This window comes from Artemia franciscana, chromosome 2 (assembly GCF_032884065.1).
Source record: "Artemia franciscana chromosome 2, ASM3288406v1, whole genome shotgun sequence".
In the NCBI taxonomy this organism is placed as follows: Eukaryota; Metazoa; Arthropoda; class Branchiopoda; order Anostraca; family Artemiidae; genus Artemia; species Artemia franciscana.
Window position 1 is genome coordinate 22,527,022 of NC_088864.1, and position 17,170 is coordinate 22,544,191.

Sequence of the window (17,170 nt, forward strand, 5' to 3'; positions counted from 1 at the left end):
ACTCTATTTTTTTTTACCGTGAAAAAATTCCGCTGTTCCCAGTTTAATTACACTGACATGAGTATCGACATTCTTTCACATTGCTGTCATTTAGTATTATCACTCACTCATTAATATGAAAAAATACCCACTTCCCTTGCTCTTATAGTAGATTAAAATAACATTCACTTTCGTGAGATTATCATTCTCTGTGATATGAGAATATTGAGAAAGCAAATAGACCTTGCACTATATTGTCAGTAACCACCAAATTGCATCAATTGAATTTGAATGTTGTTCAGTCAGTAGTCATACTGAAATTACATGGAGATGGAGAAAGCTGAAACGAGAAAGAATAATTAATTAAAAAACATTAGTAAATACTAAAAGGAGCTATTTTCTCTATGATTTATTTTTGGTACTTATCTATTAGCCAGTAGACACTCGAGAATTTGGATCTATAAAATCAGACAATGACCAGTTTATTGCTATTTCTCTACGGAGACAATTAGCTTCTGTTTAGTCGAAAACTACATTGTAGCTATATTTTGATAAATATTTAGTTGGTAGTTTGGTTAGGTTCCGCTTACAATTGATTTTTCAGGTCCTCGAAACTTCAGGAATATGGTGTAGGATTTCAACTACACGAGATTGAAAGCACCGGAAATAATGCGGTCGATGTGCGCCAAGAGCAAGAGTTGAAAAAAGCTGTTGAGTATTTTATACCAAGCTATAGGCCAAGTTACAATTGTGAATCAACTCAAAAGACCCTTTTTTAGATTTAGTTAAAATTATTCCTCCAGGTGTCGCAAAGGACGGGTAGGAAAAGGCAATTGTTCCTCTGTTTAAGATGGTTACAGAATGCTTTCCCTCGTGTTAACTTTGAGACGTTATAAACAGAGTGAAGACGTTTTACTTTTAATCTTTCCTTTCTATTTTTAAAAAATTTTATGCTGAGAATGATGTGTCTATCCTATTCCAATGCTGAAGTAGAGCGTCAGTCTTCTGAGTTAAAAATAACAAAGACCCCACTCTGCAATAGACTCAATCCGAAAGCTGTTTCTGATCTTTTGCATGTCAGATGAGCGATTCTTGACCCAAGCTCCTGGGAAATCCCAAATACCCTTTTAAGTAAAAGAACAAAGTAAAAAGAGTAAACTCTCAAGTTACCTATTAACAGAAAATAATAATAAAAAAGATAATAAAATAATGATAAAAAAATAATTCCTTGCTTATTTTCCGTTATTTTAATTTCGGTGCTTGTTTTATTCGCTGCAAGAGTATCTAATGCGCGGTGTCTTATATCTAGATAAAAGTAAGTTTTAAAATTCAGATATTTTTCAAAGTATACAGATAGAAACTCCCCCTTCCTCTCCCTATAAGTGCCGCTTTTAATAGTGAATTAAACGAACCCTGCCTTTAAAAGAGTACTTCATTGTCAAAAGTTATGAAAAGTTACATTTGTAAGAGTTTGAACGTTACGAAATATTTTATTTTTCAGCAACCCTGCTGGCGATTGACAGAAGCTCTGATGGAGCCAACACATTTTTTTGCAGTTAGAATAGATAGCAAAGAAGTAATATTTTGATGTCTTTATTTTCTGCTTATCATATAAGAAAACATATATTAGGTCCACATGACCTAGACCATGCAGAATTTGTAGTTCATGCTTATTTTAGGACATAAACTAGATAGGAAAAAGAAATAGGCTACAATGCCTAATTCTTACAACTGGGAAAAATGATTGGTTTTTCCTCTAAATAGATTTTGGCTTCAAAGATAAGATTTTGGTTTACTTTTGTTCTAGAAAAACCTAAGGTTTTTGGTTTTCTTCTTCTGGTCTGGATAGGAATTATCTGAATAGCCTATTTTTTAGGAGGAATGCATTTAATTATATGGTCTTCCAGTAAAATTCTAGTTTAGTGACTTCTTGCTATCTTAGAAAGGGGTTAGGTTAGGAAAATGAAACTTTTGGGGATGGGTCTACAGGCTAAAGTATATCTTAAAAATTACCTTAAATTGCAGCTTGGAGTGATATGAGGATTATCCATCCTTGTGATGCTCCATGAGAAAAAAAAAAGAATTCGTTTGGTGTAGATTGTGGCTGTTAGATTAGACTCTTGTGGAGGACTCTGCAGCTTCCCAATTGTAAAGGAACTCCTGGCAGAGCCATTCCCTATCAAGGTGGGACTTGAACATGTCAATTGAAGTAGCAGAAACTGTTTCTTCAGAGAGCTGGTTCCACATATTGATGATTCTTTGGCTGAAGAAGTGGCTTCTATGTCTACTCGTGGAATGCTGCATGGAGAGCTTCAAAGAATGTCCTCTAGTACCAGAATGCAAGGACTGTGCAAAGAGACTGGGAGGGTATTTTTAGAGAGGATTTTTTTGGTTAAAATAATGTCACCCCTTTTCCGTTGGTATGTCAGTGTTGGCAGCTTCAAACAACATAGTCTTTCCTCATATGGAAATTTATTCATGTTGGTAACCATCTTAGTGGCACAATGCTGGACATCCTCAAGCAACTTTCTATCTTTTTTGAAGAAAGGGGCTGCCAATGACATTCCAACCTCCAGGCGTGGACGCACAAGCGCCTTATATAGCTTCATAAGAACTCTAGGGTGTTGGCTGGAGATGGTTCTTTTTATGATACCAAGGGTTTTATTTGCAAAAGATGAAACAGACTTAGCATGGCTGCTAAACTTTAATTGGTGATCTACAATAACCCCAAGATCTCTTTCATCAGAAACAGCAGAAAGGAAGTTGTCTTGAAGGAAATACTTATGATGCTTGTTATTTTTGCCAAAATGAATTGCATGGCATTTGTCAACATTGAAAGTCAGAAGCCACATGTTAGCCCATCTTTCTAGACTATCAAGATCTGTTTGAATTGATTGCTGGTCAGAGGGAGTAGCCGCTTTTCCAACTAGTTTTGAGTCATCAGAGTAAAGAGTAATAAGATTTGAAAGAAGGGTGGGTAATTCATTAACATAGAAGTTGAAAAGTGTTGGTCCAAGAATAGTGCCCTGGGGCACGCCACTTAATACAGTTGTGGGAGAAGAGAAATGAGAAGTTCCTTGCAAATCAAAAACTCTGACACTCTGTGATCTTTCAGAAAGGAAGCCCATAATCCACTGTACAACACCTTTGTTGACACCTGCAGCCCTCAATTTGATTATGAGGAATTCATGACAAACTTTGTTGAATGCTTTGGACAGATCAAGAAGAATCATCTTGACAGGAAAACCCTCATCAAGCAGTGTAGTCACTAATTCATATGTTTGGATAAGGTTAGTGTCCACAGATCTACCAGATCTGAAACCATGTTGTGATGTGGAAAGGATATTATTGACCTCAAGATGTTCAATTAGAGCTTTATTAACAAATCTCTCAAGCACCTTAACAACTGCAGAGGTGATGCTTATGGGATGGTAATATCCTTAGAAGGTATTTTAAAGTACCCATCTCCACTCCTTCTCCCTCTAGAGGGTCCTGAAATTCGCCTACATAACAGGTCTCTATACCTATTGAAATTTTGACAAAACAATATTTTACCTTAACTTTCAGTAAAATTGGTGCAACAGTATTACTGGCTTTCATATAAAGTGAATATACTGCTTGATGCCTTTTTTAATGCTGTTTACAAATATAATAATTGTTTTTACCACAAATTCAGATTTAAGCACTTTTTGACCTCTTAAAAATGACCTATATATGGGGTCATTACAAATCTGGAATAGTTTAGAAACAAATTTGGGCTATGTATTTGCACATCAGGGGGTGGGGGTAAAGCATAGCATATATTAAATATGTAAACTAACCATTGCTGTATTTTTTTATGTGTTTGTGCTGTTACACTGGTGATTTCTCTTCTCATTAAAATTTGATGCTGTTCCACTGGTGATTTCTCTTTTCATTAAAATTCAGTGTGCACAAACATATAAAAAAAAATACAGCAATGGTTAGTTTACATATTTAGTATATGCTATGCTTTACCCCCACCCCCCTGATGTGCAAATATATAGCCCAAATTTGTTTCTAAACTATTACAGATTTGTAATGACCCCATACATAGGTCATTTTTAAGAGGTCAAAAAGTGCTTAAATCTGAATTTGTGGTAGAAGCAATTATTATATTTGTAAACAGCATTAAAAAAGGCATTGAGTGGTATATTCACTTTATATGAAAGCCAGTAATACTGTTTGCACCAATTTTACCTAATTTTCAGGTACCAGTTGCTTTTTCTCTGCCTTTAGTTCTGAAAATGTAATTCCTGTTATTGGAGTAGAATTCTGAGCCATATCAATGTGTTTTTTTCAAAATTTAGGAAATGTATTTGCATATCTTTAAAACCTTATAAATTGGGATTGAGCAAAGCTGTGAAGCTGAAAACAATTTTGTTTTACTTCATTCAAGCAGAAGATCTATTTTGCAAGGTTTGGCTTTTATAAACACACATATTGTTAAAGGTCATCAAAGGTCAGGGCCCTCTAGAGGGAGAGGGAGTAGAGGTAGGTACTTCAAAATACTTTCCTGGGACATACTTTAGCCTGTAGACCCATCCCTGAAAGTTTTATTTTCCTAACCTAACCCCTTTCCAAGATAGCAAGAAGTCACTAAACTAGAATTTTACCAATTTTGGCTAGGAACAAGTCTTGGGCTTTTTCTTTTGGTTTTCCAGTGGGAAATCCAAAGCAGGTGAATTTGGCATGACCTAGAATTTAGTTTTTCATCCATATTAACTAAAAATTTGTTTTGTTTCCTTAGGTTATCAAATTTGGTAAGTTTCCTTAAAGTCCTAGTAGTCAAGGTCTATGCAAGGCTATACAGTAAAATTCTAGTTAATTGACTTCTTGCTATCTTGGAAAGGGGTTAGGTTAGGAAAATGAAACTTTCAGGGATGGGTCTACAGGCTAAAGTATGTCCTGGGAAGGTATTTTGAATTACCTACCTTCACTCCTTCTCCCTCTTGAGGGCCCTGACCTTTAAAAATATGTGTGTTATAAAAGTGAAACCTTACAAAATAGATCTTCTGCTTAAAAGAAGTACAACAAAATTGTTTTCAGCTTCACAACTTTGCTCAATCCCAATTTATAAGGTTTTTAAGATATGCAAATACATTTCCTAAATTTTGAAAAAAACATTGATATGGCTCAGTATTTCACTCAAATAACAGGAATTACATTTTCATAACTAAAGGCAGAGAAAAGGCAACTGGTAACTGAAAATTAAGGTAGAATGTTGTTTTGTCAAAATTTTTATAGGTATAGACCTGTCATGTAGGCAAATTTCAGGGCCCTCTAGAGGGAGAAGGAGTGGAGATGGATACTTTAAAATACCTTCCTGGGGTATACTTTAGCCTGTAGACCCATCCCTGAAAGTTTCATTTTCCTAACCTAAACCCTTTCCAAGATAGCAAGAAGTCAATTAACTAGAATATTACCAGCTATACAATTTGGTTGAATATTTTAGCTACATACTATGCTAGATTTTGAAAAAATTAGCATAGGTAATAAAAAATTCTAAAATACTTACTTATATCATCCTAAAAGTGCTCCACTTTACTTTTAGGCCCTTTCCCTAAGTGCAAATACAATGCCCAATTATACATTATTCTGTGTCCTGATTATGTAACTCTTTTGTTCAAATAGATTTAACAGCAAATAGCATGATGCCAATCAAATCAAGAAATATATAATTTGGGCTATGTATTTTGTCTTTAGGGGGTGGGGATAAAGTAAAGTGAAGCACTTTTAGGGATGACATAAGTAAGTATTTAGGATTTTGTATTTAGACTTCTATATTGTTTTCTTTTGTGTATGTCTAACTAAATTAGTACCTATGATGATTTTGGTCTTAAGTTTGAACTAAAAAAGTTTTCCAAGGCTAAATTGTAGTCAGCCAAATCATCTCAACTATCTATACCATGTCCATGATTAGGAACATGCTGTCTCTGTTTAGGAAAAATAAATTTTAATTAGGATAGTTAACTGACATTAGACACTCTGTAAGTAGTAGAGGCCTTAAACTAAAAAGCAAAATTCAAGTTTTTTTTGGCACTATGAACCAGCTATTGCAAAGTAATAAGCATAAAATATGCCTGTAAACCCATGAAGTTAGTCAACTTTTATTTGTAGCCCATATCTTGCCCTATTAGGAGAGAATTGTGAAATGTTGTAATGATAGCACTTATTATATTTAGAAAATAGGTTAACCATTTACTGCATGGGCTCTTAAAAAAAAGAAACTACTTAAAACAATCTTAAACACTTACTCACCTCAATTCCTTCACACAACATAAATACCTATAGTGGGCTATATATTGCTCTATTAGGGAAATATATGTAAAGCAAATCAATATGCTATTAAGAGTAATGTATGTAAGTAGCATATTTGTATTTTTTTAAAGCAGGTTTCTGAATTTCTTGGGCTTCCTTTAACCCTGCACTTAATGTTAACTAGAAATAGCATTAAGTAGAGAACCTAATTGAAAATCTCTTTGGTTTCAGTGCAATCATTCACATAATCTTTTTAGAAGCACTATATATAATAACAGGAGGAGCTTGTTGATTTCCCAATCAATGCTCTTTCCATATATAATGGTTACTACCATGATAACTCTCTTCTTCCCTAATGGGTTCAATTGCAACCCTAGATTATTTTGCAGATCTCTAGTAAAATTCTATAGTAGTGAAGTTCTTACTTAATGATATGTACCAATTTTATTTTAATCAGATTTCATATTTGCTTTCATTTTTGTCCACATTTTTAAACATTACATTAATCCAACTCATTTCAGTTCTTTGGAATGACATTATACTGCAGATAGGAAAAACAGTAGAAAAATATACCATTTAGGGCAACATCTGGCACCACTAGAGGGATGGGGTCCATTATCAAAGCAGCAAATATTAAACTTGGGAAGAATGTTAATTAGATAATCAAATGGTATGACTCTTTTATTGTTGTAGTGGTTCCTTCAAAAGAGGAAGTGGACTGCACTGATGCCATTTCTTTTTTCTTTTGGATTTCTTGTTGTAAATGTAACCTTAATCAAATTTATGTTATTGGTTACTATGTAAGTAATTCATTTTTTTTAGTATACTGTACAACTAAATAGTAATTTTCCTTTTTTTTAAATTAATATACTAGTAAGAATATGAATACACAATTTGATGCATCTTTTTATTGTCCTTTTTGAATTAAGAATGATTCTTAGTGTGCCTGCTGTAAGCTGCATAGGAGAAAGATCCTTCTCTACCCTTTATTGGGCAAAGACCTACTTAAGATCTTCAATCAGCCATAACATGTTGCCATAATTATTCCTGCTCACTATTGAGGGAAGGCTGACTCAAGAGATGCAGTATGATGACCTCATAGACACCCTTGTGCAAAGAAAAGGAAGGAGGAAATAAAAAGTCCCACAAAGATAAATAGTTTTACAAAATAATGTATGATGCCTACAATTATTATTATACCACAATTTATAAATTAAAATTATAACATGTATTGACATCTGACAGTTTGGTAATTTAAGAAAAACCTCCACCACCCATTACCTTGTACACTTGATTCACACAATCCTAAGTGAACCAGAGAAACGAAATGTTTGGCTAAACATGGTCTTAGTCGATTTCCAAAAAGTGTTTGACTTAGTTGACCACAATATCCTAATTCGTTTACTACACAATAACTTTGAAATTGACCCACTTTTAGTAAATATTGCCCCCTCCCTAGGTACTGTGGAATACCTCAAGGAACCTTATTGGGACCACTATTATTTCTTGTCATGATTAACGAAATTGGCAAGGAATGCCAATTTCAATCCTTGTCAATCCTTGAAGTATGTCATAGGAATATTAAAAGTAACCCCATTGAAATCCTAACCCAATGTGTGGATTAATCTAGAATCTAAATATGACAGTAAATCCTACTAAATCACAGATAATGACGATCAACTTCTTGAAATATACTCCTACCTTTTGCAACCCGATCCCATGTGAAATGCTAGTGAAACATGTTAAGCTTCTTGGTCTCACAATTTCTAATGATCTTAAGTGGGACACACATGTTTCCAACATTGTTAAACAAGCAAATGTTTCACTATCCATTTTAAGCTGCTAAACAAATTTAATTGTCCTAAGATACATTCCCTCCATCTTTACTTATCCTTTATCATCCCGTTATTGGAATATGCATGTCTGGTCTGGCATTTGCAACTTTCAAATGAACTTAGTGACAAAATCGAGTTGGTCCAAAATCGTTCACTCAGGCTCATTTACAAAGAAGGCAAAATTCCATACTCCTTCCTCCTTAAAGCTGCACGCATCACCACCTTAAAAGAAAGGAGGGAAAAAATTTGCCTGCTTTTTGCTAAATCAGTCATTTCCAATCCCTGTACTGAGGACATACTCCCTGATTTTCACAATCCCATTAGACTTCAGCTCCCCTGGTCAGCCTCCTTAGCAATCCCAACTTACTCTCTGATCCATGCTGTTACAGAGAGGTTTCGTAAAAGTTTTATACCCTTTATTCTGGAACACCTTAATAATAATTCGTGACTATGTACTTGCCAAATTCCCCTTTTCCTCTATTGCCGTTTTTATTTTTTGATTTACTGCAATGTTTTTGTAATTTAATTGTTAAGTTTACTGATTTGCCCTTTATCTTTGATGATTTTGCTTTTTTAATTTCTTTTTAATTTTAAGTGCTTGACTTAATGTACTGTTTTGATTTTTTTTTCTTAGCTTTTACTGACATATAAAGCGAATTTGGCTCTATAGAGCTTGTGATAGTCTTTTGAAAATAAATATTATCTTATCTTATACATGAGTTTATGTGTTGCTATCTACCAAAAGATTAAACTTATTTCCTATACCTTGTTGGTTTATTTAATTTTATTAATAGCCTAATATGTACATATTTGATTCTCAAATTATTAGTATAAGTGATGTAATTTTGTAACAAATAAAATTGTCATCATACAGATTATTTTCTTAAGAAAAATTGACTTTCCCTCCTATGATATGAATACAGAGCAGCAAAAACACTTAGACCTAGAAGCATCAAAGCTTTAAATCCAGCCTTGATAAAAAACCTACTGTTACAATTCAAAATCCAATGCTGTTATCATGCATGCCATATGGATTGATTTAACACACTCAAGTTCAATAAACTTTATACTTTTAAGTCTTTTGATTCTGACATTTGTTTTTCAGTGTTAATAATTATAGATGAATTTTGTTCCTTGGAAAAAAGAAAAAAAGTTCCAGGTCCATTGCTCCCTTGTCAAATAGTATTAAATGGTTAATTTCTTCTTCTGGCTGGTACTTCTTTTACCTAAAGCTCTTGTACCATATTTAAATTATAGATACACATAGGTCCAATCTTTAGAAGACATCATAGAATTGTTTTTTATAAAGGCCAGATATACAAACAAAAAATGTTTTTCCTTGCTTTTCAAGATGGAGGCTTGGAACTACCAGTTGAGGGTTAAAACCATAAGAAATCAATTGACTATCTTAGAACCTGTATTCCCCAGCATTTTGGCCCTTTTGGGGCAAAATGCCTTCTCTCTTCTACCAAGCCTAAATCGTTTTTCATCAATGTTTTTAGCTGAATTTAAAACACTCCTCCCTAATATTTTTGGGATTGTTTTCAAACTGGGCTTTTTGCCATTACTATTTTCTGATTCTCAAAAAAAAAAAAAAAAAAAAAATCATAGGCAATTTGGAATTGGCAAGTCTGCTGAATGAGGTTCTTTTGTTTGAATTCAAGGGTTGCTATTTACTTATAGTTTGATACTATGAGCTGTTTGATCCAAGACTGTTAAATGTGAAGGAGGGCTACTACTCCCAACTTCAACCCTTATTTTTTTTTTCAAGATTAATATTTTAAAGACGATGCTTTGAAAATGATCAACATCCATGAATAAATGTACCCAAATAAAAAGATTTAATAAGAAGGGGTCTGAAATAAAAAAAAAAAATACTGTAGGTTCTTCATTTTGACAGTTTTCAAGGCAAGGAGTTCTTTGAATTGATCCTTTTGTATAGGAATTTTCTCATGGATGCCAGAGGAGGGGCAATTCCCCCTTGGAAACAAGAAGTCATTAAGCAATGTATATAAAAATGAAGAATGAAATATATTACCATTAAAATCTTGGCCGAAAAGCTCCTTAGAGCACTTGTCAAGCCTCTCTTCTCACCTCAAGAAAATTCCTGGTCAAACTGATGACCTCCTACCCAACCCTCCACCTATGTGCTGGGAATGAAATTTGTTGTATTTACTTAGAAAAAAGTTTTTATGTAACAGCCATTCCCAATACCAATATTACAGGGACGGTTGAAAAATATTCCCAGAAATCAAGAGGGATTAGAGATTAACTCCCCCTCCTCTCCCCAAAATCTTCTTTTATTTTTATGTGAAATGTCACAGAAAGTTTTAAAATTTGGGCATAGAGCCACATTTTTTGAGGCTTCACGCACTCCCCTCATCTACACAAAGATTCACTAACCCTCCATTCCAATGATTTATGTGAATTTATACATCATGGTATAAAATTTTATCAAGCTTCAAATGAATGATTTTAGTTACATGAAGGTTTTAAAAGTAAATATTTATACTATCTTTCTTATTTTCTGTACAGACTACATGTTTCTAAAGGAACAAATTCATGACCATGTGTTTTTACTAAAACTGGAAAGCTCGAATGCTAAGTCTTTCAATAATTTTAAAACAATTGTCTGTCTCAAAATTTTTGCTCAATGGCTTTTTGTCTTCTTTTGGTCTTTGTCAAAATGGCTTTTAGCCTTTGGGTCAAAATTGTCATTTGGCACCACAAAATGGCTAAAATACCACTTTTTATGGGACCAGACAGGACCAAAGGTTTGATATGATTACCCTTGAGGAAAGAAAAAGCAACAGCAAATTAGCACAAATCTGTGATTATCTTTCTTGGAAATATAATACAAAGTTTCACTTTTTGAAGATATGGCTTGAAACCTCTACAATAGAGTTTTCTGTTATGCTGAATTTTACAGTGAAACCTTCAAAGTTTCATCAAAACTTTCAACAAAAAGACTAAGAAAAAAGGTATTTCTCAAAATCCAAGGAATGGGGAAGGACATTTTCTTATTTTTATTGCATATTTACTTGTGGTTTATAGGTACCATATCAGATGTTCATGTGAGAGATTCATATAATGGCTTAATGCAGTTGCACAGTAACAATTATTTTACCTTTTATAATGTTTCTGTTTTAAATATTTTGTTCTTTAATTGTAGATACAAAATCAGGTCTTGAATGTTCAAAATCACATATGCAGCTTAGACAACAGAGTACAATCAACAATAATAGATGTGAAAGAGCTTCATTTGACTTGCTGTGTTGTCAATATCTCTCAGCCAGACATTTTAAGTAGGTAAAAATGAAATCTGATTTGTAATTCACCCTGCGTCTGTGATTTGTGCCTTTACTTATTGGTTAGAATTATTGAAAAAATAATTGATACTGAATAGTTTCTATAATCTGAATTAAAAATACTGATGAACAGAACTAATTGCAAAATAAATTAATATCAATACATACATTTTGATTATATTTGTAATTGAAAATCTTCTATTTAAAAAGTTAATGTCGATTGAGACCCTTCTCCCCATCCACTTAAAAATCATTTGTTGATATTTAAGAAGGTTTTGTTTTTGCTGTTTTAAGCTGGAAATGAGGTAAAATATGTTTCCTCTGTTGTTACAATAGCAGTTCTGTAATAAACAAAACAGCCAATATCTTTAGTGTGTATTAAGGTTTTTTTTGTGGTATAAGTTTGCATTCCAGCAGTTAAAATGTCCCCCATTGTTCCCCAACAATTGTTGAAATGATCTTTTTTACAATGATGCTTGAAAATGTTTATTTCTTTTCTGTTGCACATCCCCTCCTTACAACTTTTCTCTTTTTTATAAACGAAAATCTATGTACACTCTCATCTTAAAGTATATTTATTTGCAAACATCCAACACATAAAAGGAGGGCTATCCCATTGCCAAGCCAAAATAAGCTCTCAATGGCTGAGAAAAATTGTATAAATGTTATTACGCTAAGACTTGTAAGTTTAGCATCTACATAATATATCTTGCGTATATGGTACACTTTGTGCTGTAATTGTATTGATGTGGAATAAGTTGTTTAAGTTTTAAAGCACTAAGGAAAGTGAAAATGAAATCTGATTGCTTGAATTGGTTCAGTGGAAACTTACAAAACCATGCATAAGTCATTAAAAATTAGGAAAAATCAGCAATTCAACTTTTAGTTAAGAAAGACCTCTGAAAGCAGTTACAGAGATTTCAGTAATAATGTTTGCCAAATAAAAAAAAAAACTTGGATGGAAAATTTGCTACAAATTCATAGTACAGCGCAGCTTAAGGAGGTATAGCTTTCCTTTAAAGGTTTAGTTATCTTTGGAAATGAACACACTGTTAATGTTTAATTTTTACATATTAAAAGCATTGTCACAATTAACGTGTTAGTTTTCCTTATTTGTTTTCATGGTTCTATGTGCCAGCACTGAGGAAAATATTGTGCTGCCTGAAGTATTTCATAATTTTGAAACATTAAGTTTTTCAGAAAATTATAGTTTTCAGGTGTGGATAGACCTGTGATAGGTTCAGGTCTAAAACATGTTTTTATTTTGGTATTTTTGGTACAAAAGTTAGAAGCTATCCAACTCAGTTAAAAAATTCTATTTTTCTCTTAGTAATGAACCACCCCTGACTTTAGAATGAATCAACTAGATTTTAAGATTGTAGTTATGTCTGTAGTAATGAACCAACCTTGACTTTAAAATGAACCAATTAAATTTTAAAATTGTATTTTTGCCCTTAGTAATGAACCAGCCCTGAACTTAGATTCCAGTATGAGATGATACTGGAGTTTGGCATAGTTTGGCATAATCATTGGCAGCACAAGTGCTGCCTAAGTAAAGAGCAATGTTGGCATTATGTATTATTCAATTTTTTTGGTTTGTTTAAGATCAGGGACTTTGTATCAAAGGAGTTGTCACAGAAATTTAGACAATGGCTTAATCGATTTGAAATTGAAAGGGCGATTGCCCTTTTTAATAGTCAAAAGGGATCAGAGGACAGCTAACCCCCTCCCATGCCCACCATTTCCCCAAACACATCCAGTCAAAATTTTGAGATAGCCATTTTATTCAGCGTATTTAAAAGGTCCAGGAATTTTTTGAGGATGAAATTTTTTTTGGGGAATTTTTTTGAGATCACCATTTGTTTTTGTAGAAAATTTAAAAAAAGGCTCTCTCGTTTGGAATTCGGAAGGGCTAGTGCCCTTTTTAATAGTGAAAAGTAATCAGAGGGCAACAAGTCCCCCCACGCCCATAAATTCCCAAAACATATCTAATAAAAATTTTGAGATAGCTAATTTGTTCAGCGTAGTTGAGAGGTCTAGAACTTATGTCTTTGAGGATGACACCCCCCCCATAGCCCTTAGTGCAAGGGCTATAAGTTATGCCCAGAGGGCATATAAGGTTTTTATGGAAAAGATGGTCATATAAACTCCGGAGGGGTTCATTGGATTGGAAATCAGATGTTCTAGTGCCCTTTTTAAGAGTCATAGTGATCAGGGGTAGCCACCCCCTACGTCGTACTTTCCATGAATGCATCCTATAGAAATTTTGAGATAGCCATTTGTTCAAAAATACTCAAAAGATCATATAGTAATGGCTTTAAGGTTGACAGAATCACTCAGTATCTGGGGGTGAGGGTTGTAAGTAACTGCCCTAGGGACATATAAGGTTCTTATGGAAGGGGTGGTCGTGTGAACTTAAGAAGAGGCTTTATTTGATTGGAAATATATTGTTCTAGTTTCCTTTTTAAGAGTCAAACATGATTACACATTTAATGACACTAACAGGACCCGTTATCACCCACATAAATTGTACCCCTCACTTTCAAAAAGGAAAATAGGCCAACATTCATTTTACAGCAGGGTGTGGAAGCCATGGAATGGCCTTCCACTTAAAACATTTCTAACATATGACATAAACAGATTCAAAACAAAACTGGCAGAAACAAATTTCCAAAGTAAATCATTTTTAAATAATTTATAGTGTTATTTGTCAGTGTTTGTTGTAGTTGTTATTTTCATTGATTTGTATGTGTGTATTATGTTGTCAATATTGTCATAATTTCTATTTATTATGTTTATTGTGACAAGTTAGAAAGCTTACCGTATTTGGTATTAATAAATAAATAAATAAATGATGGAGAGAAACTAGCCCCCCTCGTTTGCACACTTTTTTTCCAAAACGCGTTCAATTGAAATTGTGAGATATTGATCTTGATGAGGGGATATTTGAACTAAATCAGAAGACGCTATGTGCATGTACATTGTTACCAATAGTCCAAAAATCATATAACAATGTCTTTAGGGTGGACACAATCCCCGAGAGCCCATGGGAGAGGGTTAAAGGCCCTGGGACACATAAAGTTCTTACAAAACGGGTGGTTGTATAAACTTTCGACTGAATGGAGCTGATTTGATTGGAAGTCGGGAGTTTTAGTGCTCTTTCGAGAGTCAAAAGTGAATGGAGGCAATCAGTCCCCCCAAGCCTGTTATTCCCCAAACACATTTGATCGAAATTCTAAGATTTTGTTCAGGATTGTTGAGAATTCCAGTAACTATGTCTTTGGGGATGCCAACCTTCCCACAGTCCTCAGGACAATGGATGTAAGTAAGGCAATTCGTTCATTGTTTACACATAGTATGTATTATTGTGAAAGGTATATATGGTTGAACGTTACTTTTCAAGAAGACAGAGGGCATTTAGGTGAGCCTATCAGAGAATATTGAGGGAAGTGTTGAACTAAATCAAAACACATTATGTGTATCAGAATTGTCAAAAGTGGGTTAACACAGGGATAACTGAGTACAATAATTTGGAAAATTCAGGAAATGATAAGGTAGATGATAAAAAGGCAGTATTTGCCTGCTACCAATGCTACTATAACTACCATCACTACTACTACCATACTACTTCATTTACTGCATTGAGGGGATATTTGAACTAAATCAGAAGACGCTATGTGCATGTACATTGTCAGAATGGTGTACCTCAAGAATTGAGTTGGGTATTAAGTTGTAACTTTTAGAGAATGTTTAAAGGGGAAGATCATCTCACCAAAAGGCAGTATGTACACTACTGCTAATAATACTGTTACTGCTACATTTACAACTACTACTTTTATTGTAACAACTTGTAAGGCTAAGAGCATTCAGATGAAGATTTCAAGAAGTATATGAACATACAGGTTATCAAAAGGACATATCAGCATTGTCATGGCAATGGCTAATTGTATTAAATTGAAACTTCTAAGACTTGATGAGAGGGATGTTCTACTGACCAAAAGGCAATATATTCATACTATTACTGCTACTAGTGCTACCGCTATTTCTACTAATACTATTAGTAGTAATATTAATCCTACTACTTTGACTACTGTTACAACTATGCCTAAGAGTATGAAGGTGAAATTTTCAAGGATTTTGAGGGGAGAAGGTGAGCGGAATCACAACACGCCGTCTGTATGGAAGTTTTCAAAAGGGTGTAACAGCAATATCTTAGGAACAGTTTGGTGTGTGAAGTTGAAACTAACTGGGCTCGTTTAGAGGGATGTTGAACTAATCAAAAGAAAATATTTGCATCCTAATGCTATTGCTACTACTGTTACTATTTTTACTACATCTATAACTACTACTGCCCCTAAAAATTAGCCTACTATAATTAATTCTACTACTATTAAAAGTAAGGATTTTAAGGGGAAGAATTTCGGAAATATAGAAATTGTATGGAGCTAATTCGAAACAAACTATCGCCACACAGGACGTATCTGATATTAAGCTGATACTTTCAGTGTGTGTTGAAGGGGATATTGAAGAAACCAGAGGTGCTATGTGTATACTGCTACTAATGCTGCTACAACTATTGCTACTGTGCAAGCTAAGGGTATTAATCTGAAGTTTTAAAGGAATATTTAGCCGGGTATTGAACTAGATCAAAACAAACTATGAGCATGTGGACTTTCAAACAGGTGACAAAGCAATGTCTGATGAACAACTTATATTATTAAGTTAGACCTTTAAGGGTGAGTTATGGGAATTTTGAATTTAAGTTTAATATTAACACTGCAGGTACTGTAACTAATGACGGAAAAGTATTAAGGTGAGACTTAGGGAAAGTTTAGGAGGAGTTCCAACTAAACGAAAAAACTGTATGCGCGCAGGTTTTCAAAAGCGCATATAAGCAATATCGTAGACAGCACCACTCTATAATCGCTAGAAATTATCATTGACAATTTTAAAGGAGCTAATTTGATTCAAAATTGAAAGTTCTGACGCCTTTTTTTTAAGAGTAAAAGGATATTGGAGGGCAAGCAGCCCTTCTCTCAAACCCATTCACTTTCCAAGTGCATCCAGTCAAAAGTTTGAGACAGGCATTTTGTTCAGCATAATAGAACAGTTTAGCAATTATTCTTTAAGGGGTATTGGGCATGTCAGCCCCCCACAATTATGCAGTTAGTCTATTATGTTTTGAAACTAAATATTGCTTTAAACTAAATCAAAAGGCATTGTGTTTATGGGTGTCAATAAGACACCCAAGCAACATATCGAGGATAACTGGGGGTATTAAGTTGAAACTTTTGGGGCTACTACTATTACTACTGTTCTTACAGTTTAACTAAATAAAGAGTATAAGTGTATCTAGGTTGTCATCTTTTGGTTGTCATCATCCTTTGGGAAATGATATGAAGTTTTACCTTAGGTCAACTTCAGGAGTTTTAAAATTAAATTAAAAATTCTGTTTTTGTTAGGATTAAAAATTGTTGAAAAAGTTTCTCCATGCAAATAGCAACTCAGACTATGAATTATTATAGAAAAAGACTAAAAGGATGTGTAATACTATTTCCAAACAGTTCGTGGTAACGAACTGTAGTAAGGAGCGACCCGGCTCAATAGTAATCGAAACTCTAAAAAATGGAATTCTGATACCAATAGTTACATCAAAAGGATCGCATTTTAATGCTGATTTTAAATATATAAGTTTCATCAAGATCAGTTATACCCATCAGAATATACGAGCCTGAAAAAAAATTGCCTCATTTTAAAAAATAGGGGGAA

General features: G+C 33.8%; 1 protein-coding gene across 2 annotated transcripts in view; it reads left to right on the forward strand.

Moving 5' to 3' along the window:
* Positions 1 to 1,443: 1,443 nt before the first annotated feature.
* LOC136038885 (A-kinase anchor protein 7-like) overlaps positions 1,444 to 17,170 on the forward strand; it is a 29,071-nt gene continuing 13,344 nt past the window's right edge. The window contains exons 1-2 of one of the 2 annotated variants that reach the window (XM_065722356.1): positions 1,444 to 1,555; positions 11,266 to 11,402. In XM_065722356.1, coding sequence (XP_065578428.1) covers positions 1,511 to 1,555; positions 11,266 to 11,402 — 182 coding nt within the window. In that variant the 5' untranslated portion in view covers positions 1,444 to 1,510. The remainder of the gene's footprint in view (positions 1,556 to 11,265; positions 11,403 to 17,170) is intronic. The other variant, XM_065722364.1, reaches the window with a different exon arrangement.